The following is a 24348-nucleotide window of genomic DNA, read 5'->3' as shown; positions in this document are numbered from 1 at the left end:
CATCCACCCACTGTCTGCTGTGCCTCTAGACATGCAATTAAGATATTCAGCACTTTGGGGAGGGTTCAAGTTCTCGTTTGTGCAGCTCAGATGGACCAGGAGCAACAGGGCTGACTGGTTACCCAGGCAAGAACCAACCAACCAACCTCCACAAGACAACAGCTTTGAGCTGTAACTAAAACCAGCTGCAGAGAGAAAAAACTTAAGAGATCAAAGCTCTATGCGAGCCTATATAGCCTTTAAATCCTTTTTTTGACTTGGAAAGGTAGACCGAGTAGTCAGGCAAGAAACCTTCCCATGAGGGAGGGGCAACACTCATTTTGAAATCTACTGACCTCACAGGGAAATTCTGCAAATTCATCAGTGAAGTTTTCATCACTGAAGGTAAAGCCAAAATTACTTGCAAGGGAAAAACTTATTTTGGTTACAAATTGTGGTTCCCTCTTACAACTGAAAACATTTCTTCAATACATGTTCAAATGACAGCTTTGCATTTCTGATGTTACTACAGAGCCCAAAGCCCAAGCCTGTTGCTGAAGCAAGGAACTGTAATGCAGCAAACCAAAACCATCTCTGTACACATATTCCTGAAAGGTCTAGCAATAGGATGGGAAACTAAGAGGATGAACTTAATGAATGTTCCTTGAATTACAACATTTTGGAAGGATTAGGAACTATCACTCCAAGGGCTTCAAACTGGATGAAAATCCAACAGCCTTTCATCAACTCTTCCCTCTTCAGCAGATGTACAGTTGTCATCCATCACACAAGTCTGAAAGTGAATGAAAACTACCAAATATTTCTCCTCTTTTTAGAGTTTTCTGAAATCGTTTAATTTAACAACAAACTTCTTGTTGTGACAGCAAGTTCTTGAAAGAATTTACAAACAACTCAATCTCTCTTAAGGCTGGGGGAAAAAGAAGAGATATCATTTCTACTTCAATTTGTTTTACTATAATCCACACTAAAGACAACAACTTTTAGGGTGCATTAGTCATCAGTATGAACCTTACTCTGCTTAGTCAGCAGAATTTCCACACTTTCTCCTTCTCTAGCTCACTTTATTCCTTGGCAGAGAAAAATCCAGGGGTATAACTATTAAACACAATAAAATTACTCACACATACTCTATTTGCCACCACCCACTGTTTTGGAATAGCACACAAAACCTAAGCACTGACAACAGGAACCAGTGGTTCAGATTGTTGTGATATCATGTGCTATAAATGTAGAAAAACAAAAGCTTCAGAGAGTACTTTGTACCTGAGACACAAGAGGCTGCTTAATCCCAGGGTAACAGTCAGGCCACCTCAGACACACTGATGACAGGTTTCTCTGAAAAATGAGTCAGCTGTACACCCTGGGGAAGTTCTCTCTCAATTAAAACAGCATCACAAACAGACATTATTCTTCAGGTGCTACTGAGCCCAGGTGGTGTTTCACTGAATCACCAGCTCCAACAAAGACTCAGTCACTTTTTCTCAGATAAACAGACAGGATTTTAAGCAAATGCACAAAGCAAATACACGGATTTGAAACTCAGCTAATGAGGCTTTACTAAATTAAAAATCCTTTGGTGGGGATGCAATGAGAGGCTCTCCCCCTGTTTGAGAGGTACAGATGGGGATGCAGGTGAAGGCTGCAGCACCCAGAGCTCCAGGGCTGATGGAAGTGCAGCCCAAGCACTGCTGCTCAGCTTGGACAGTGCAACCTGCACCCTGACACACAGCAAGGCAGTGCCCTGTGTCACTGTTCCTGTGATGTAACACCTCCTGAGACTTGAGAAGCAGAGTGGTGAGAATTCACAAGTCACACCTAATGACAGTACAAATGCAAACAATAAGAGGATACAGAAAGCAGGGGGGAGGAAGTGTGATGTTTGAGCTAACAAATGACATTTCAAGAGGATGATGTTCCAAATTGCTAGAAGAGAATTAGCTGACAAGTTAAAGCATGCAAAAGGCATCATCACTAAGGGTTATGGGATTACAACATTCCATCAAATCTGAGTACCAATCCTCCCACCACCTTGCACCTGTTTTCCTCCTTCACACCTGTGTATTACATCAGCACTATGTGGTAGCTCTCTGCTTACACAAGCAATGCTGAAATGTCAGGAAAAAAATGTGAAAAAGTTAAAAGTTTAAAGGAAAACTCATAGAGGCAAAATGTGGATGCAAAAGAACTGCACATTCTTAACAGGATGAAGAAAAAATAGAAAAAGAAATGGAGAATAGGCTATAGCCTAAGTGTGAAGGGTCTATGAACAGTAAATAACTGAAAAACACACAACTGAGACTTACCAGCACAAAAATAATACTAATAAGGTATAAATTAGCTTATTTTAAAAAAACTTTATAGCCTCCTTTTAGGTAACTCCAAGTTTTAAGGATATAAGGATATGACACAGGGAACTGCCATATTTCTAAGCCACTGTAATGATGTGACCATCAGATACAGCTGCTTTGTGGCCACTTCAGGGCAAGCAAGGCAAATTTATTCTCACACCTCAGAGGTAACTATTCCTCAGTGAAACTGGTATGTCATTACTGGTCCAGTGGCAGACAGCTCCCTGATACATCATTCAGCCATCAGCATTTTAAGTTCATGCTTCTTAGCTCATATAAATAGAATACCAAATATTTACAGCCTTTCACATGGGACTGTAGGATTTAGCCAAATTTTAATTGAAGGACTTTTCACATTTGGCTCAGAATGAAAAAGAATGCTTGGGAAACAAGCTCATCTGCAGGGGTTTTTTAACTGTGGAGGAAAAAAAAATTAAAGAGCTGCAATAGTTTTCATGTTAGAGTCATTTTTTTAATGTTTTTGTATTAAAATAAAATATTCCCAAATAGGAAGCTCTACATTGTTTTGGGGTTTTTTTTTAGTTTTTAATTGGAAACAAAAGTTTTTCCACTAATCAGAAATCTATGAACTCAACTGATGAAAGCTGTATGACAGATAAAAGTCAGGTAAAAATAGGTTTGAAAGGAAAAAAAATTAAAAATACAACAGAAAAGTTGTTTTAAATGAAAAAGGAATCAGAAATTGCCAAGGCAGCTTAGTCAAATAAACAAAGCCCAGACTAAACTATTAAATAGCAATTCAACAGCAGCAGGAAAATTTTGTGTCCCCTTGTCCACCTGCAACCACCTCACATTCAAGTGCATTCTCATTAGCCTTAATTTGATTATCTCTTCTCCAAGCTCCTCATATCATGAAATTACATCACAGCTAGGATGCAAGGGATAATTTGTTGACATTTCCTAATGGTAGCAATGACTTTAGAATTTCTAACACTTATCAGCCAAAATTGCTCCACAACGTCCACTGGCATACCAGTTAAAACTGTTTCAAAACTAATTACTACATACCAGTAGCTGGAAATGTTACAAAGCTTATTAACTACTTTTTTTTTTTTAACACAGATTTTACCCAGAGTACATTAAGAGAGCAGAAAGGAGAAGACAGGAGGACATCATTCAGACATCCAGTCCTGGATTTACAGTGCTTGTTGACCACATCACTGCTCTTTGTCTCCTGCTCTGCTGGAAGTTACTGCTCTGGGCAGAGCTGGTAAACAGGATCATGTGACTGCAATGACAGAAAAGCCCAGCTGCTGAATTTGCTCATGCTGCCATCACTGGCAGCTCCAGGGAACACGGACTGGGGAGAACCCACAGGAACAGAGGCCTGCAAAGTTTAAGTTTGTGCACATCCTCAGCACTGCTGTAGTGGGTTGACCCTTGGCTGGCTGCCAGATGCCCACTGACCTGCTCTCACTCCTCCTACTTAACTGGGAGAAAAGAAAAGAAGAAAAAGCTTATGATCAAGATAAACAGGGAGGCCACTCACCAATTACACTCATGAGAAAAACCTACTTGGCTTGGGAAAACTAATTTGCTGGCAATTAAAAATAGTACAGGTCAGCCCATAACACTTGGTGTTGCTGCTCCTTAATCCTGACACTCTTCCCATGCTCCAGTACAGGGTCCCTCCAAAGGGATGCAATCCTGCACAAACTGTTCCAGCAGGGGCCTTTCCCACAAGCTGCTGTTCCTGCCAGAAAACCTGTTCCTGGTGTGGGCTCCTCTTCCAGGGCCATAGTTTCTGCCAGGAGCCTGCTTCAGCAAGGGCTCTCCAGGGGGGCTGCAGGTGGATCTCTGCTCCCTCCATGGACCTCCATGGGCTGCAGGGGCACAGCTGCCTCACCATGGTCTTCTCCAGAGCTGCCAAGTGACTCTCTGCTCTGGTGCTTTAACACCTTCTCCTGCTCCTTCACTGGCCTTGGGGTCTGCAGAGTTAATTCCCACTCTTTTTTAATCTCTCTCCTCTCTCACAACTGCTGCACATTTCTTAACTATCTTATCTCAGAGGTGTCACCAGCTTCACTGGTGAGCTCAGCTTTGGCCCAGGATGGGCCTGTTTGGAGCAAGCTGTGTCTGGCTGTGTCCAGCCCAGGGGCAGACCCTGGCCTCTTCTCACACTGGCCACCTCTGCAGCCCCAGCTACCAAAACCTTGCCATGTAAGCCCAGGACAGTGGCCAAACAGAAACTCTGCCACTAAGTTAACACTTAATCTCAAAATGCAGAACACATAAAAACCCAAGTTATAAATGTCAGTCTTCAATGCTTTAGTGCATAATCCCTCGATCCCCCTCTGCCCCTGAAATATCAAGCCTACCAGAAATTCCATTTATTTCCAAGAAAAACCTCATTAGGCTATTCTATCCAATGCCAAGATCATAAATCTGGGATAAAAGACTACTGATGTTCCACACAATTCTATAAATAACATTTTAGTCTAAATTGGAAGAGCGCTTTGGAGCAAGGCTCCAGATCATCTCTATTTACTGCTCTGCACTTTGTGCTGGGAAGAGACTTGGAAGTATGCACAGCTGGATTCCTTCCAGGTTCAACTATCTGGGAGATGCACTCCTACCTCCAAGTTATGTTCTACCCAAGGTTTGATGTAGCCTGGAAAAAACTGCTGAAATACAGAGGAATGTTGAACTCCCAGCCTTCCTCTGTCCATCTCTGCCTCCAGTGCCTCACTCCCTCCCAGCATGGACACAGTTCATGAGCCACTGCTATGTTAAATGCCCAGTCCAGGCCCAGCACAGCTGTCTTTTGATTTGCCTAAGTATATTTGCTCATTCCTCCTTTTAGAGCTTATCTGCACTATTTATAGAATGGCTTTACATTCTTATTAGTTGCCAGACAATGATTTTTAATACATGTTCTATCACTACAAATACTCCTCTGCAAAGCTTTACACATTATGTAAAACAGGCAATTATCACTGCACAGATTAGAAGGTCATTCCAATGCCTATAAACTAAATAGTAGTGGGAATTGGAGTCTGTGTAGCTTATTTTCTTTTTCATCTATAGATTTGGCAAGCTCCAGACTAGCATTCATCCCACGGTTTTCAAAACCTAGCCAGAGTACTAATTCACGGCACAGAATTGACAAAAACATATCTTTGATTTGTGCAATGTGTGATCCACACTACAGTCTGTGAACACAACATTTTCTTTCACCCAGTGATGTGACATGGTGGCTTCAAGACTTGATGCAGCTGCAGCATAGATGGGGAGTTTTTTCAAAACATTTTAAAAGTCTTTTCAACGTACAGCTGGCATCAGAAAAAGGAAAGGATTAGTCAGGTTTTTTTCTTTATAGAAGGAGAAAAATTAGGACACAGAGCAATGGTGCAGCCATTTATACATCACACAGCAAAGTGCAACGCCTGAAATCAGCAGTAGATTGCACACTGGGGAGCCCTGGAAACATCCCAGGAACACCCAACACTTGAAAGTGATGAGGAATTGTTCCACCAATCCAAACAATGTGACTTTAAATGAAACAGAAAATATTTCTCTAGGAGAGATCACAGCATATTCAAGTTACCAAAGTCCCTCCATTAGCACAAACAGTATTTCCTTTTCTATCAGCAAGAGGAAGTCTCAGATCAAGGCAACTTGTCACATTCCAGTTGAGACCTGTGAACTGCATTATAACCATGTCCTTCAGACTCCTGCTATTTCCCACTCAGAAATGGGGTTTAGCAACAAAAGCTTCGCTTCCATTCTAACTGTGACAGGAATCAGTAAACCAAAATTATTAATTAAAACTTTGAAGGATTTATTTCTCAAAAGGAAGCCTGAAACTCAGCCTTAACCTCTGTCAGATACTTCTGACTAAGTGGAGACAAAAAAGGGTTTGAAGAGTGCCCTGTAGTCAAAATATTTTGGGGGGAAAATTAGCACATAGCAATATGGTGAAACTTGTCTGTTCACACTCATCTTCCTCTCCAAATGTTACATATTAATCTTGCTTGGTATATTAAGTTCATCTAGAAAGAAGAATGTCTCATCTAAAAACAAGGAAAAGAAAAAAAAACTATTTCCCCTTTATTCCCTTTCAGGGAATAAAAATATTTTCCAGTCAATAAATGCAGAAAGTTTTGTGCGATCTGATTTGCCCACAAAATTTACAGGACTTTGCTATTTTCTTTTGAAAAAATAATAGGCAGAAAGCTTACATTTGTCCACTCCATGTCCAGATATAACTAATGCCTGCAAGGACGGGAAGGTGCAGCCATCACTTACACCACTATAACATGAATGCTAAGAAAAAGACATTTGATTTTCAGCTCCTTTAATAGAAACCTATTTTTCAATGATGAATTAAACTACAGGGAAATAAGGAGACTGTTTTTCCTAGTATTCCACTTACTTTTCATTAATATCTGCATTAGACTATAAAAGTCCTATGGCTAATGTGCAATAGGAGTGGAGCATCCAGATGGTGATAATGTTCAGAAAGCACAACAGTGCCAGACAAAAAATTACTGTTAAACAAAGAAATACCAACACACCAAACAAACAACAAAACCAACTAGCACACACACAGTGGAAAGGGAGGGGAAAATAGAAATGGCAGCACACAACTTTCACTCCCCAAGAATGCATGGTTTCGACTCTAAATGAGGGTGATACCTGGCTTAAAAACTACAAAACCCCTGTGGTCTTCAGAACACCCTGAGTCTAAAGGAACTGGTCAATCCTGTCTTGCAGAGTTATTGCTCTGACCACCAATTCCATGTGCAGTGTGCACTCGAGCTATTCCCAGTGGTAGAAAGAACACCTTCAATCCAGCAGTGGTACTGGGCAAACAAGAACATCCAAAGCCCACAAGCTGAATATCCATAAGCTTCTCCATGTGGCCACAATCTGCTTGTGGGAGCTGTGGCCAGCCAGCCCACACGCATCTTACACCTTGTACACATGGAGCCCTTGTGGCAGGTCCCAAGATTTATATCCTGATTTGGGGTGCAGAGTTAAGGACCATGGCACCTGACACGGGGTCGTGCTCTTCTCCTGGAGAGAAGAGCGTGTCGATCAACTGCCTGCACATTTATTTCCTTTCATTTGTTTGTGATGACATGTAATAATGCTACAGAAAATAACAGTAGGGGGAAAACCTGCATCACCTGGGAACGTGAAGCAGAAGGGAGCAGAATCTGTTCCCTGAGAAAATTATTTTCACCAAGGACCTGCCCCCTCCAGGTACTGCTAAAAATGCCTCGTTAGCTGCTTTATTAGCAAGGAGACAACAGCAGTCTTGGGCATCTGTGTACTTATTTTCTCATTTCCACCAAGAATTTAATTAACTGACATTAATTACATTTTCTGTTTGATCTGGAAATTCAGTTCAAATTAACATTTTTATGGATAGTTTAATACTAATGCTGACAGATAATTTCCTTTTAAAGAAACTGCTTGGATTTGCAACCAGTAGGATGAAATAGTGGAAGCTAATCCACTAAAAGAACAGTATTTTTATTTGCTGTTAGACAGGATTAACTAAAAAAAAAAATTTAAAATTGCTTTGATGGCTGATTGGAGAGGTCTGGATGTTTTCGTAACAAGCTGTACCAAAAGATCTAGAAGTTCAACAGGACAAAAATACTTTGAAGAAGCCAGATAAGATGTCCAGGGAAGTTGTGAATGTCAATATACACCAAAGCACTGTCTAAGCCACCCAACTGCTATAATTACCTGTTGTAGAAAATGCCCAGCTGGGACCCTGTCACTTTGAAATATTCACCACATTTTAAATTACTGAAAACAAACAAGCAAACATATTAGCATTTATCTCTGCACCACTGCTTAATCATATCCACTGCAATTTAACAAAAAAACTGTCACCTTTTAAAGCTTTTTAAATAAATTCTGTACCACTCTCTCAATTGACAAAGATGGACATCAACATTCACATTTAACAGTGAATTGTAAATTCCATAAGTATGAGGATAAAATACTGAAAACTTAAGAACATATTAAAACAAATTAGATGATCCCTCAGTGCTTCAAGTGTACACATCACAACAGCACAAGTTTTTCTTCAAGGAAAGAAATATACTTGCTTATGTCAAATAACATCAGCATTACCCTTTGATAGTCAACAAGAAGAAAGTTCTACATGCTTGAAAACAGCATCTGCACAACTGCCATCCCACCAAAATCAAGATCAGAAAAATATTTTCACCTGAGCTATGAAAATGCAAGACTGAGGATAAGGCTTGTTTTTCTAGATCCTTCAGGCAGAGCTTCCCAGCCTTTTCTCAAAAGTCTCCAAACCAAAACTAAAATGTCTTACTTGTAAAATTCCCACACTGAGAGAAGCACAAGAGCCAGCAGAGAAGCAAGGCACAGGATACAAACAGCTTTTGGCCATGTTCAGAGATCCAGGCTTGAGATCTTGGCTCTGATGCAAACACAGTGGACAAATGCCTCCGGCAACACAGAATCTTTGTCTCAGCTGGAGCATCACTGAAACCAGAAAGCCAAATATACTCATCCTACCAGCTCCAGCTCAAAACCATGTAACTCATTAATCTTCCCAAATGTTAATCAAAACCTTGAATCAATCTTTAATTGTCCTCTTCTTTCAAGGAACCCAACAAATCCACCTTGTTTTCAGTTGGTCTTTTCACCCAGGTGCCTCCTGCTGCAGTGAAATCAGGACAGGGTTTGCAGATCCCCACACACAGCAAGTCAGATCAGCTTCAGTGATGCCAAAACAGCTGTGCTGATGCACACAGAACTGAATTTCTGTCCCATCTAGCAAAAACATCACTGCAAACCTTCTGTGCTCTTCCCTATTACACCACTGCACTGTTCCCTACTCTTCCTTCTTGTTCAAGCCTACTTCTATAGGAATATTTTATGTTAAGCTCCCACATTTCCCACGTGCTACAAATAAGAACCCTAAAATTGTATTTTGGGATTATTGAGAATATTACAGTTGACAGTTCATAGGTTTAGGGTCACACCTTCCCAAAAATAACCCCAAGATATACCAGAGTAACAAGTCACAGTAGGAAGCTGGGGATGAGCTGCCTTTGCTGGGCTTACCTGCTTGTAAATTAGCTTGCTTCAGGTAACTAACATTACTGCAGAAGGACAGAACAAGTAGTGAGTGCTTCTTTTCTCTGTAGTTCCTCCACAGCTAAATGAATTCTAGCTGTCTGTACTAATTTTGTTATGCCACAGACCAATTCCCAAGATACAACATCTACAGACTTTGTTTAATGATGCTACCTACCTAATAACCAAATACACAGACACTAAAATAAGCCATTAACAGCTACATATGGTGAAGCAGCACCAGGACCTTTCTTAATCACTGCAGCTGGCATCACACAAAGGAAAAGAATAAAATTTCAAATGAAGTAGAAAGACAACAAAATGTCAGGATAAGAAATTCAGTAGAAAAGCCATGATGTAGGCGTAACCCATGGAAGTTTCTATTATTTAAGGTGAGACATAGCAAATGCCAGCCACAGAAAGAATGTATTAGGTAAAAACATTCTGGATACACACTGTGTGTCCAGCTGTGCAGTGACCCAGCTGTGTTATTACTTGCTTGTGTCTGTATCATCCTGAGGTGAATTCCTCACACTCCAGCAGAAGAAAATCCCACCAGCATTTCCCACTAGCCTCAGCCAGTGGCACCACTGAATGAAGGTTGTCCCCATGGATTCACTCACATCCCACTGCTGGCTCCTCCTTGGAGCTCACAAGCACCTCTGTGGAGCTGCTGCAGCAGTGGATTAGCTGTATTAGCAGGTGGATTAGTAAAACTGATCAAGGTTACAGCAGCTCAACAAGAATGAGAAGTTCAGTGTCCCTCTCCAAACCACTGCACGGCTACACAAACACAGGTGAAGCACTGTGGGGATCTGAACTGGGATGGAAAGGCCAAGTGAGCAGCACAGGCAAGGCAGGAGGAGTCATTTCTGCCAACATTAATTATTTGTGAAACCACAGCTGAAACTTCAACACAAATAATGGCAGAACTGTTGAAAATGCAGTTAAATTCTGTCACACTGCTAGAAACTTTGCCACAGTAAACTGTGAATTGAAGCTGTGTACCTGTACTGATGAGCTGTGGACTACAATAAATTATCCAGACTACAATAAATTATCTTGGCTCCTGTGGGCAGAATTTCATATTTAATGACAAAAAAAAAACCCTCCCTGCATGCAGCTCACTAAAGAGCTCGTTAATTTTTATTAACTAGGCTCTTCTGGCCAGTCTCCTTTAAAAAAATAAAGTAATTCAAGGATAGGTATAAGAGCCTAGAGAAACCTTTCTTTCTAATCCAGCATTTATCAGTTCAAATACCCAAAATGGATTACAACAGTAATATATGAAAAAATAAAATAAGAGATTCAGGTAACCCTGGAACTTCCCATGGGAGGCAAAACTCTCAGCCTTCCTTGCAAAGATGGTACAACAAACTGAAAACTCAAGGGATTGAAGCCAGTTTCTCATATTTTAGTAGATGCCTCAATGGAATGCATTTGATTTGAGCACACTTTTCCTCTATTATCACCAAAGGTAAAGAGAAAACACCATGACTACTTGATGCAGGACCTTGATTTTATTTTCTCCATCTTGCAACTAATCAACTTAATCCATGCCTAGAGAAACAAACCAAACAAACACTGTTTATTTCTTGTCAAGTCTAAGTGTGAAATACAAGGTACCACCACAGCACTGTCTGCACTGAATCCAGGCAGTAACTTCCCAATTCATTGCTGGAAAATTTAAACACATTTATCCTTGGCTGGCCCAACATTTACACACCTCATAGGCCCAAACAGTGCAGTGACCAAACATATTCTTCCTCTTGCATTCTTAGGAAAAAAAAAACAGTATTAAACTGAAGTTTTCTCTCAAGTTTCTCTCACATTGAAATACTGCATCCCTTTTTAATTCTGTGGTTTCAATTTAGTTGTCCCATCTGCTAGAAGTGTTTTAATACAACGTGTCTTTTTATATCCTAACATCAAGGTGATGTTGCCAATTAAGTTTTGCTGTAGCCATCTGTAAGAGGAGGAAGGGAGAAAGAAGTAAACATGAGTATTTCTTCAGTAATTTTATACAACCTGGATTTCAACCAAGATTTTAGTGATGGAAAAGAAGAAAATAATTAGTAGATTTATACTCTACATGGATTTCTCTAGGACAAGTAACATTTGAACTATTTTTTAAAATTCAGAAAGGTTTCAGATCTCATAAAATGTTTGGCTTCCAATCAGAACGCTTGTGAAGAGAATTTTATACTGCTATGATTTATCATTTTGTTCAAAGCAGACTTTCGATTTCATAAATAAAACAATGGCAACCTCTTAAATTTCTTTACAACTTCATGTTCACCTTCAGACTTACAGGGCACGTAAAGTGTTATTCCTCTGACAATAAATGACCAGTGGCAATCTTATCCTCCAACGAATCTGATATTATCTAAACATGGTAAGGGTCTGGAGTTTCCCAAAGACTAAACCCATGAAAACCAAACAACAAACTCTACACACTCAGCTTCACTGCAGGTGGAAGACTATGGAAAACAATTATAGGACTTTGTTTCCCCTAAAAATATTGAATAATTCAATTTTTAAACAGCACAAGATTTAAAATAGTATGGAAATGTGAGACATTATAAATCAAAACCAACTGTTTAGCTCACTTCATGTATTCACTAAGCAAGACTCACAGGCCCACTGAAGATTTTCTGATGTCAGCCTCAGCAGCCAAAGACTGAAGACAAAATCAGAACCGGAGGTCTTGCACTGGGAGACAAGGTGGACACTCATGCTCACACTCCCTGACTCTTTGTGGGATTTAGCCCTGTAAACCCCCTATTTATCAACCTCTTAGGATACAGAAAATTAAATTTAATTTAACCTGTGGCATAGGTCACAGCCACAATGAAAACAGGCTGGTCCATAAAAAACCAAAATTAGACTCCACAACTCTGTCAGGCTCTTCAGCTACCCCATTAAATCTACATTTCATGAAGCATTAGTAATGGGGTTTTTTTAAATGGCATTCTGCACGAATTTCTTCTGCAGGGATTGAATTTTCATCTCCACAGTAGCTGTGCTTACTGCAGACCTTATAACAAGCTTCTGATGTTGGATGATGGATGCAAAGAGACACTCTTGGCTATTAACTGTGCTTCTAAGCCTCAGTCTGAAAATAAATCTTGGGAAAATTGGAAGGCAGAGGAATCCTTTCCCTCCCCAACCTTATGTACTATTTATAAAAACAGTTACTTGGTTAGGACCTTCAGTCTTTAAGAAGTTTTTAACTTGACACCACATATGAAATGTGCAATTAACACATTGTGCTCCTTTGTAACATTTACCTCCCAAGAAATTATATTCTAATAAAAACATTTTTTAAAGGGAAGGAGAAGGATGGACCTGAGGAGTGGGATTTACAGTCTTTACAGTTTAGTAACACCAATTTGAAAGCATTTTGGTAAACACTTCACACATCATCCCCCATGTCTCAATTGATTCACCTCACATTCACAGTAGGCTTCCTAGCAACTCTTTCTTTACAAGTCCATTTTTCCATTTACTGAGAACAATACTGAGAATGAGTCATTTCTGCAGAATACAGCCCTTCATGTACACCAGATGCTTAATGTTGCACACTGTGAAGAAAAAAACCTAATGTCTACTCAAATTACTGTATCGATCACCAAAACCTGTCAGCATTTTGCATCTTGTGTAAATGTTTTCTTCAGAATACTTGAATGTTTTTTAATGTTAAGATCTTAATATTGCTCATCAAAATGCATCACCAGGTTCTGTAGGAGCTAACACCTAATTAGCTCAGTTAATAGCAGCTTGAGAATGCCACCCAAACAACGACCAAAATTAATGTCTTTTACTAAGGGAGTAAAACAAACAGAAAAAAAACCTGTACGTTTTAGAACTGAGAAAGAGCATTTCCTTGTGTTTTTCAAATCCTTCCCTTTCAATTCCATTTAGTGTGCTCTTATAAATCAGTATTTTTATGGCTTTTGGTTTTACATCTTTTTAAGCAGTTCTTACAGTAGTTCTATAAAAATCCTGCCTGACTAGTGAGGTATGTGCAGAACAGACAAGTAGAGATTCTGTCCCTTTGTCCTCCTCTAGAAGCAGCTCAAATCAAAAATGAACAGTGAACAGTGCTGAAGTCAAGTAATTCACAGGGATGAAACTATACAACTCTTGGGGGGATGTTCAACTAATCACTGCAAAATCTAAGGAAATCATTAGGAAGCTTACCTTTCTTTGTTTCAGAATCAGAGGGTTACAGCTGAGCCCAGTTCTACCTTCACTCCTTTTGTTTACTTACAGAGGTGTTTCATTACCTGACTTGTTACAATTAGAGCAGCTTGATGTTATTTGGTTTGAAATAAAGGTACTTGCCCACAGCCACACATTACACATAAAGGCAGAATAGAAAAATGACACAGTAACAGGCAGATGCTGTAAATCCTAAATTATTCACAACCTATTCAATACAAAATAAACCAGTCCTAGCAAATTGATTCTAGTAAGAATGAAATTTTTAAGTTATCCCTACAAATTATTTAGTTCCTCTACAAACCAAATATTTAGCAGTTGCAAATAATTAAGATGCAAAAGACAAAAGAAGTGTTTAATCACTTCCTCATTAGGTGTGTGTCAGATACCACAAAAGATGGCACTACTTTAGCAAAGAAAAAACAAATGTTCAACACACTGAAGTAAACAAGAACAGCATTTAACATCAATTGAGTCCAAACAATCATTGATTATTTCAAGTAGTTTTTCATACACTTGCAAGAGGCATTTTGGATCTTGAAGTTAGTTGTAATCTAGAAATAATCTAATTGTAAAACCTAGCCAGAAGTGCAGCTGTGTACTTCCAGTCTCTCATTTCCATAAGCACTAAAGAAGCCTGGTTTTGCACTTATTCTCATTTAGAGCATTAAGACTCTAAAAACTATTTTGATGGGATTACACAGAATACGACTGCTATTTTCACATCCTGAGCTCTCCTGACAACAAAAATGTTTTTACCACAAAAACAAAACAAACAAACAAAACAAAAAAAAAAAACAACAACAAAAAAAAAAAAAAAAAAAAGGAAAATCTTTAGTGTAACAGTTACAGATGCTGACAAACTCAATTTTCAGCATCATAAACGTCACTGGGATTCTCCTTGGGAAAGCAGCAGTTGCAAAAACGATAATAATTAGGCTTAATATAGTTCCAAGGCAAATTATGGCAGCTGTACATGCCACAACAAAGAGCATTTTTAAGTATCAAGTATGCAATTTAACTACAACCAAACTCCCAAAATATTTCTGATTCACAGCAAGTTACTGAGAACACTGAGTATATCCCAGAGCTGCTCTTACCTTTCCTGGCAGCATCTGCTCTCCGTCTTGCTGGCGACACCAGATCCTTTACAATCTGTAGCACTTGAATCATTGCTCCTTAGCAAGATCAAAGGAACAAGGTGCTCCTCTAAAATTCCAACAGGTTTCATTACTACACCTTATTACATGGCTGTCTTCGGTATGCTCAAGCAAAACTGCTGCAGGAAGAACTCATCTACCTTCCCAGCAAGATTTCTGCCTGACGACTCTACAGGCTGGGGTGATGGATTTAAAGTGACTTCAGCACAAGGAGACAAAAAATTGCGAGCAGTCCTGAATGTATTTCTACAGAACATTTTAGAATTGTTTACTGCAGAGAACACATACTGATTTCTCTAAATAAAGTTTAAAGGAAACGTTCACAAAGTAGCTAAAGAAAAAACCCTTGAAAGGAGTGCTGACAGATGCCGCGTGCTCCCCTAGGCTCAGTAATAACAAGTGCGGCTGCATCCTCTTTTCAAGTCAGTCTCAGTTCATGAAATTTCACGTAATGCTTAAAGAAAGACTCCGGTGCAGTGCAGAGCCAGCATCAGACCCACCAACAGAACTAAAATTAAACCCAGCCTGCAAAAACTCCATCAGGCACAAGCAAGCTCCTGCTGAAGACATTCATTGGGCTCCTCTTCTCCCCCCTCGAACAGAAACCTCTGACACCCTCGTACGTGACAGGAATTCTCACACACCGGGAGGCACGCTGGAAATCCTGGGAGGATTTCAGGCTTTCTCTCACCCACCACCAGAGGCCCAGAGAACTATTTCAGTGTTGGAATGTTGGGGGGCACAAGAGAGATAATGGACTTTGGACCTGTTTAACAAAAGAGATTTGATAACAGGATGCCTTGACAAAAGCAAACAGAACTTTGAAAATTAGACGTAGATTGCAAGAAGATTAAATCAAACGGGTTTACCGGAAAAAGAAAAATCTCATTGAACTCTGCAAGCAAGAGATGCTGTTATATGCATAATTTTGTGTATGTGATTTTAACCTAATCATTGCAGTACACATTACTAGTCTCCCTGAAATATTATATAAGTATTTGTACCCCACAATAAAATCGGATTCTGATCACTAAGTCAGTGTCCCCATCTCTCTCCATCGATGACATTTCAGCAAAGGTACTGTCATTACTTCTGTCAGGTAATTTTAGGCAGACAGATTGCTGCATGTGCCCCACAACATTTTTAATGACATTTGGAAAATGTACAAAGGCCCTTCAGAAGTGCCTTTTGTCAAAGCCTCTGAAGAGCTAACCCCCAAAAAAAATAAATCCTGAGGAATCATGTTTTATGTGATCACTTTAAATAACTGTCAGGGCTGAAGAAGCTCTGTGAACGCTTCAGAAAACTGAATTCCTACGCAGCACTGCGAGGCCTCGCACACACAGAGATCAATTTAGGAAGCCAACTTACATGTTCTGAAAATCATAACATGAAAACAAACCACAGGCAACATTCTCTGGCCTTTAGACCTTCTGTTCCAATTGCTTAAGTGTTAGATGGGGAGGAGAAGAGGTCATCTCTTTCCATTCTTCCATTTCCAGCTGCTCACCACAAGCATTTCAGATTTTAAGATTTACTGGCATATTTATCCATGTCCATGTCAGTCTCTTGAATCACAGAGAGCACAGGAACAACAAACTATGTCTGTTAGGTCAGTCTCATTCACAGCCTGCCCATTAATCTCCGCCAGAAGGAAGAGCAACCCATAGTTCTATCCTATTTGGTTAGTTAAAACAAAGACAAGTAAAATCCTTCTCCCTGCCAGGCTGTTCGGTTTCTTCTCCCACTCTGCAAACATTCAAGTGTCCACCCAAGAGGAAGCTTGAAGAAACATTCTTCAAAATGCTACAGGCAGAATCCTCAACTTTTCTATATTAAGAATAATTTCTAACTCCTGGACCTGAAGTTAAATTCCAGGTTTAAGAACAATGACTTTATACCTAGAGAGGTTTGAAGAAGATCACTACAAGCAGACCCTTCCAAAACAAGTATAATTTCAGAACATTTAAGTAAGATGTAAAATGCAGGGTTGTGCAGTAAGGTTTACCTGGAGGTCTGTTATTTAATAATCCAGTGCTCAAAATTGCTGTTGGAAGAATTTTTTTCCACAGTTACCTCACCATGAGGTGTTTGTTCTTTATTTAGTTGGATAATCAAACAACTTATCTTCAAATCAAAGATATAAAACCAAAGGAATATCATTACTTACAACTATATTACATTGCAAATTTTCTCTAAAAAACTGATTTCTTAGTTCATGGTGCACAAAACACAACTACTACAGAACTACTAATCTTTTGATGGTCCTTATATTAACATATTATGGTTGGGAGGAGAAAGGAAGAAAAAAAGAGATAAAGGTTAAATAAATTATTCAGTAATAACATCCACTTGGCCTTCCAAAGCAAGAATACACCTTGCAGATCCTACAGTTGATTTTTAAATGAATTTGACTATCTCATTGCTACAATAACATTCTCAAGTGCTGGAACACGGAAAGGATGGTGGACTGACAAAGATTAACAGTTAGGAAGGGGTAGCAGAGGAAAAAAGAGTTAAGAAGGCATGACTTGTATCTACTTTTGTGAAAAATTATTTTAAAAGGAAGAAATCAAGCACTTCAGTACCTATTCCCCACTGCAAAAAGGAAGTCATTCCTTTTTGTTCCAAACTGTCCCTCACCTTGCTGATACAGGTCCCTGTCCTCCCTTTTAAAGAGACACACACAAGAACTTCAGGACTGGAAGTCATTTTCACATCGCACCTGCCTTCCTCAATGTGCAATAGTTTCCAAAGTTGGTATGCACAACAGTTTCCTTCTCTTCTTTATTGTGACAATTGGCATGTAGAAAAAAAACTTTAAAAACTCACAAAGTCTTAAAATAATTTAAGAAAATGTAAACAACATTCCATATGCAATGTAAAGAAAATGGTGCAAGTCTGAAGCAGGCATGATAAATAAGAAATTTTAATAAATCACTGAAACTTTGAAGAATTACACAGTAAGCTTGGTGGCTGCTATTTGTTTCCTCAAATCAATTTATTCACCAAGACAGCAACACTAAACCTGCTTTAGTATAGAGGCAATACCAAAAAGACTTCTAGAAATAAAACACACTAAATTGTATTATTTCATCTGTTACTTGTGAGTCAGAACTTGGTTATAGTTCACTCTTATCTTTGACTGATACTGAACTAACTGATACTTCCATACAATCTGCCACTACAACTGCCACCTCTCAGACCACACATCCTGATAAAACACCCACTGTGGGCAAGGATACACCAGATGGAAGTTCACAGCAATTCAGACACAGATACACAAGGTGAACCACCAAGAAACCATGTCATAGATTTAGTGTCATGATTTCAGTCGATTCTTTGAGAAAAAAAAACAGTAGTGCTACATATTCAGTGCATAGACCACTGATCTCTGCCAAGCATTTTTCCTCTTCAACAGAGGGCTTGCTAAGCAATATGTGCTTGATGATGTTCTTGGATTTTGCTTTTCTTCCTTGACTTCAAAATTGCAGGGAATACAGAAATCATGCACATGTTAACAACATGATGAAATACATTGGTATTGGAAGGGACAGTTAACCAGGATGGGATTTTGTAGATCACTGTGTACAGTCCTTGATCTCTCCCAAGCATAATAAAAAATGACCTGCATCCGGATTAGTCAGCTATCATAATTCGGAATAGTGCTTCCGTTAACATAATTATAATTAACTGATCTTTGGAAGCAGCTCTTTTTCATGAAGCATATTGCCAGGAGGTAACACATTTACAGCACAAATGATGCTGCAGAAGGATGGCTCAGTGGGTATTTGTCAAAGGTACTTGACAGGGGGTGGGGAAGATCAGAATTGAAGTCTGAGGAAGATTTAATATTTTCTCCTTCACTCTCTTCTTCTAATCTGTAATGTTTATATATTCACAGCATTCTGTCTAGGCTATTAAAAAACCATCAAGAACCCTCGGGGTTTTCCCAGGCAGCATTGCAGCCACCCAAAAAGTGCCTGCTTGTTGTGTCCTCATTTACAGAAAGATGTACAAGCTACTAACAGAGAAAAACCCAAGCCACTGCAATGCCTCGAGGGCTTTCATTCATTGGAACAACAGCCCTGCACACATTAGAGTTGAGATATAAAGTTACTGTCACTGATCTTTTTCCATCTTTTATCAACCTGAACCATCCAGAATTCAGATATTCTGCATATTAATTACTCCCAACATCTCTGCAGAAACCTGTGCAGATCTGACTGCATCATCCTCCCCTATGTTCCCCACAGCCAGAATTGTGTCCTTTTCCCTACCTGCTAGACTGCACACATGGTTAAAATGCCAAGCTTTCAGGCCTGACACCCCCGGGAATGGAGAGCCCATAACAAAATGGCCAGGAAGGTCCCAGCCCAGGGCAGGTCTGTCACTGATGTTTCAATGGCAGCAGGATCAAGCATTAAGTCTTGTAGAAAGGAAATAAATACACAAAGCACTTCTGGTGACGTTAGTTCTGCAATAGAGCAAAGTCTGATGTTAGAGGGAGGAGAAGAGGATTTACAAGGGAGCATTTGCTCTTTGGACCCTCCTCTCTAGGCTGGAACACCCAGAAGGTTTCAGCACCCTACAGTCAGCAGGGCTGTGGGCAGGGCTGTCCCAGCAGGGCTGTCTGGAACAAGGGCTGTAAAAACTCCAGTGCCATCAAAAGTGAGAGCACCTGCTCTTAATGACCCATTGGAATGTTTGCTTTAAAAGCTGCAGTTTCAAGAACCACACATGGCACAACTGCTTCAACTGCTTCATTCCCATCTTGGCAAAGAAGCTCAGAAAATGATTTTCCCATCAGGAACCATTCTCTCATATGCAGGATAAAAGTTTTCAAGAATAGATTAAAGGATTAAGGAAATAAAAGTCAAGAAACAGGGAAAAGATTCTTTAAATATCAAATAAATGGAAGAGTATATTATAAGAACATTTGCACAGTCCCTTCACCAAAAAAAAAAAAAACCAAACAAAACAACTGTTTATTTCTTTCAAAAACAATGAATTCAGATAAAGTCTATCCAGCAGCTAAGGCATACACCTTAACTATCCCCACTATCCCCAGAAACATTTTGTTTTATGATACTCCTGTCATTTCCTGTCTTCAAATTATTATCTCAAAACAATTAGGCATTGAGCTCTAAGACAGGCAATATATCATAATAAAAATTATTACTACAGCTGCTAGGAAGTAGGTTAGCTATTGTTTCTCACTAATATTTTGAATTAATTTTCCAATCTCTGAACTGAAGCCTACAGCTTTTCCTAAGTTTTCAATAATCTATCATAGTTGGACAAGAATTCTAGAGTTCCAAATCAATAACTAACTGTCCTCATAAATCTCTGAAACTTTAAATTCTTAATCTTCATTATTTTCTGCAGATCATTCTTTGAAGCATGAAAGAGGCAAAAAGAAGAACACCTAATGCTCTCAAGTATTCCTATGTGAAATTCTGATAGCCTTTCTTGTAAAAATGTTTGCACCAGTGACAACAACAACTCCATTTATTATTCAGGAGATCATTTTTCAAAAGTGACTGCTTTTGGCTATGCATTTTGCAAAGCATCCAGAAAAATAAATAAACATCCTCACAGTCAATGGTCCTTCAGAGTCAGTAACTGCTTAATCCAACAGAATTTTCATCCACTTAGGAATATTTTTTTCTTCATTTCTAGCAGGTTTGCTACCAATTTTAAAGCATGAAACTATGGCTGCAGATCTAGGAGCCTTATTTAGAAGGTATCTTCTAAAGAAGAGAAAGTGGCTTGATCTAAAGGCTGGAAAAGTAATAATTTCAAGAGAAAGCTATTTTTTTTAAGTTTGTTTTTCTTTACACTTTAAACATACAAGAAAGCTGTTCATTAAATTCAAATGAAATGGAAAACTTCAATAAATGGTCAATGAAAGTAATTCTACCTGTTCCAGGAAAAAACCCTATAAACCCAAAACAGAAAAACAAATGCTGTAACTGGGAAAAAAGGGAGGACAGAAAAACACAGGGCCACATTCTGCAGAGCTTAGGGCACTCAGAGAAGGAAAATAACACATTGCACAATCCCATCCCTGCTCAGGGCTCTGACTGTCACCCTTCTTGCACAGTTTTCACCCCCTCAGCTCTTGCTACAACACATTCTGCACGTGGCTCTAGACTATTAAAAGACACAGTGAGTCTCTCAGAGAGCCACGATGAAGCCAAGGGAACTGTCCATGTAAATCACTTTTATCACCCTGATAACAGACACCAGACACTAATGGAGATCAGTATCAGAAGTTTGTGCTCATATAAGTCTTGACGCACTCTTCCCAATAAAAAAAATTACAAAAAGGATAAAAGCATGTATAGATGTACAATTTATTTTTTCTTCCCAGTAAATGTGTTTTGTACCTGTCACCTCCATGACCAAAGGGTACTTCTTCTTTATATTTTCTGTAGAACTGTAGGTTTGGACATACAAGAGCACCTAAACAAGTGCACCATTTAGCAACAGTTCAAAGGGTTCCAAAAGCTCTTAGATATTTAACCCATAAAGACCATAAAGGCAAAAGGAATAGCTCAGGCTGCAGTGCAGAATTCCTCAGATACAGAAGTACTCATGATTTTTTGGGTCTATGTGATTAGGACTGTGTTAAGCAAGCTCCAAACCATTAGGAAAATGAGTAAGAACAGAATCACAGAATGTTATTGCGAATCATCAAATTAATTCAATTTCTTTCTCTTCATACTCACACCATGCCCTTCCAAGGCCAAATGGTCACTTTATAAGGCTCAAGAAACAGTCACGAAAGCAACAACAAAGCAAATGGAATTCCACTCCCACTCCCCCCAAAAAAGGTTGTCTCTAAGCAGTCCACGTTAAATGACTGATAAAATAATGTTTGGTGGGGTTTTTTAAACAGGAGGAAGAAAGAGGATGGTAGTACAAGATCTCATCTCAGTGGATGCACACACCCCACAGGATTTCTCAGTCTTCCTCACATTAGATGGCAAGTTTTCATAGCTTTAGCTGCAAATGAAGATCTGAGAAGAAAAAAGCTGTATACTAGAAGTCTCAAAAAGAGATCAGACATTAATGAAGTTGTAATTACAATAACAAAAACTATTTAAAATATATTCACCAAAAATATGCAGCATTTCAAACAGAATATGCAGCAATTTTCCACTGCCTGGATTTGGGTCATGGCTGTAGTGCTAATCAACAAATTTATCTTAAGCTAAAGGATATCATTAAATGTTCTGTCAAACCTAAGCACACAGAAAGAAGCCACACTAGTCATTAAAGACTTTCTTCAGTTTTGCTATATTAAACAAAAATCAAAACCATTACTATCTTACATGTGCTAATACTGAAGTCAAAGTACATTCATTAGTTTAATCAGGCATAGACTGATAAAAGTGAATGTGTGTTCAATCCAAAGAAAGAAGAAAAATAAAAACTTTTAATTTAAACCCTTACTTGGTTTCCTTTTGAAGAGGATATAAATGAGACTAATAATCTTGTACCTCCCTGAGGCAAAGAAAAACTAGGAAATTGTATGCACTGCTATTTGTTAGCATGATTAAATCCTTCACTGCATGTACATTTCTAGGCTGATATTTAATCCAAGTAATAAAATGCAGCTGTAGAGAGGCACCAGGAAGAACATCAAACCTTATTAGTCCACTGCAAAATACACACTACTTTTATTAAGCCCATGTATTTGCAGCCATAGTTTGTGCAGCAAATAGTACACAGTGTGGCTTTGTCTCTGCAAGAAAAATCAAAACTTTCAAAACAAGTTTTTGAATACTCTGTAATAAACTAATCTAACACTTAAAGTGGCATCTAATCCCACAAATGCAACCTACCTTAGTAATGAAAAACTGTTACAGAGACACATTCAAAGGAAGAACAAATTCAACATTTCAGAAGTAGCCAATGGAAATTAACCCAAAGGTCATACAGAGCAGGAGGGAACCACCCTCCTTTAAAAGGAAGTGTACCTGGGTCTGTTTGCTTCCAGCACTTCTGTTCTAATGGGACACACCATTACCTGTTCACTTTCAGACCTCTGCCTCCTGCTCTCCTTCTGTGGTCACTCAGAATGCAGTCTTTCAAAGCAGATTTTATCTAATGTGTTTAAAAATCCAAGCTTAGCACTTGAATGTGACAATCATGTTATCTGTGACTACTCATACACTCCCAGTGTTGAACAGTTCTCCTATTCCCTCATCAATGAAAAAATGCTAGAAACACTTGGGCATCTGAGACTTTTTTAGTCAGCTTCACCTTAAGACAATCAATTTATCCAAATGAAAAATGTCTTACCTACTGATTCCATGAACAAGAACACAGGAACCTACTAACACTGTCCCAGTTTTGGCAGATGGAAAACTGCAGTGTATTTACTGGTCTCTATGTTCTCTGCAGCTGTCTGTAGAGAATTTAAAATCATGCCAAGTTTCAGCCAACAACTGCCATGCAGACAGGGGGTCATACTTGATAAATGCGCACTGCAACCAAGCATTTTAACTCCCACTGGCACTACACCAGTGCTACAGGAACAGAAGTGCCATCATTCTCCCTTGCATTTGATTACCTGGCACATAACAACGGCCTTGCTGTATCATCCACTGAACATATATGTTAAACAAAAACACAAATTGTGTTAGTTCTTCTAAATGGATGTTCCACTTAATGATTGATTGCATTAAGAAGAGGGGGAAAAACATTCAAGAGCCTTACAGCGAGTTTCATATAAATAATATCTCTTTCAGTTTGTTTTAATGCACACGGAATAAATAAATACTGAAATGTCACTAAAATTACTCATTAGCCTTTGCTCTAAAAAGAAAACTTTCCTACCACATACTTAAGAGTAAAACGTACAAATATTTTTGTCACCGCTTCTGACATAGAAAAGGGAGGTGGGGAGCAGGGAAGGAAGCAAGGAGGAAATAAAAAGCAAAATTGACACTTTCCAATTTGTACCTCATCTTTTTACAGCAAGAGACCAATTTTTTTCTCTCCTGTTCTTCAAGACCATGACATCCTTCAGATGTTCTTACAGTAATTTGATGCAACTGGGGAAGAGAGGAAGCTAAAAGCTTGTCTAGTTTTTGCAGCCAGATATCAAATAATATGAGCTGTAACTGCACTGAAGCTCCCAAGGCAAACAGGCTCTGCAGAGCAGCCTGGCCACAAGCATGGCGGTGGCACAGCATCACTCCAAAAACTCAGAGCTGCAGCCCACAAGTGTCACCTCCAAAGCTACATTTGGGGGACAGCAGGAAATGAAGGTTATGTCATTGTACTGTTTGCACAACTAAGACACAGTAGCACCACAAAATAAAACTCCTCATATAATGCTGTATAAAATTCTACTACAAAGGAAAAAAAAAACCAGAAGGAAAAAGCTTTCTATTGAATGCAACAGAACATTCTGGTGAGAGACTTACTTCCCTATGTCCCTAAAAATTCTGGCAGGTCTGACTGGTGCTCAAAAGAGCTCTGAGTAAGGCTTTCAGCACTCCACCACA

General features: G+C 39.1%; 1 protein-coding gene across 2 annotated transcripts in view; it reads right to left on the bottom strand.

The window, feature by feature from the left end:
• USP6NL (USP6 N-terminal like) overlaps positions 1 to 24348 on the bottom strand; it is a 113371-nt gene that overhangs the window by 75285 nt on the left and 13738 nt on the right. The window contains exon 1 of one of the 2 annotated variants that reach the window (XM_030959410.1): positions 14765 to 15463. The exons of the other annotated variant lie outside the window; for it this stretch is intronic. Within the exon in view, the coding sequence (XP_030815270.1) occupies positions 14765 to 14837 (73 nt within the window). The 5' untranslated portion in view covers positions 14838 to 15463. Of the gene's footprint in view, positions 1 to 14764; positions 15464 to 24348 lie in introns of those variants that run through there. 2 annotated transcript variants of the gene reach the window in all.

This window comes from Camarhynchus parvulus, chromosome 1A, assembly GCF_901933205.1.
Source record: "Camarhynchus parvulus chromosome 1A, STF_HiC, whole genome shotgun sequence".
In the NCBI taxonomy this organism is placed as follows: Eukaryota; Metazoa; Chordata; class Aves; order Passeriformes; family Thraupidae; genus Camarhynchus; species Camarhynchus parvulus.
This window is presented reverse-complemented; position numbering and strand designations above follow the sequence as displayed.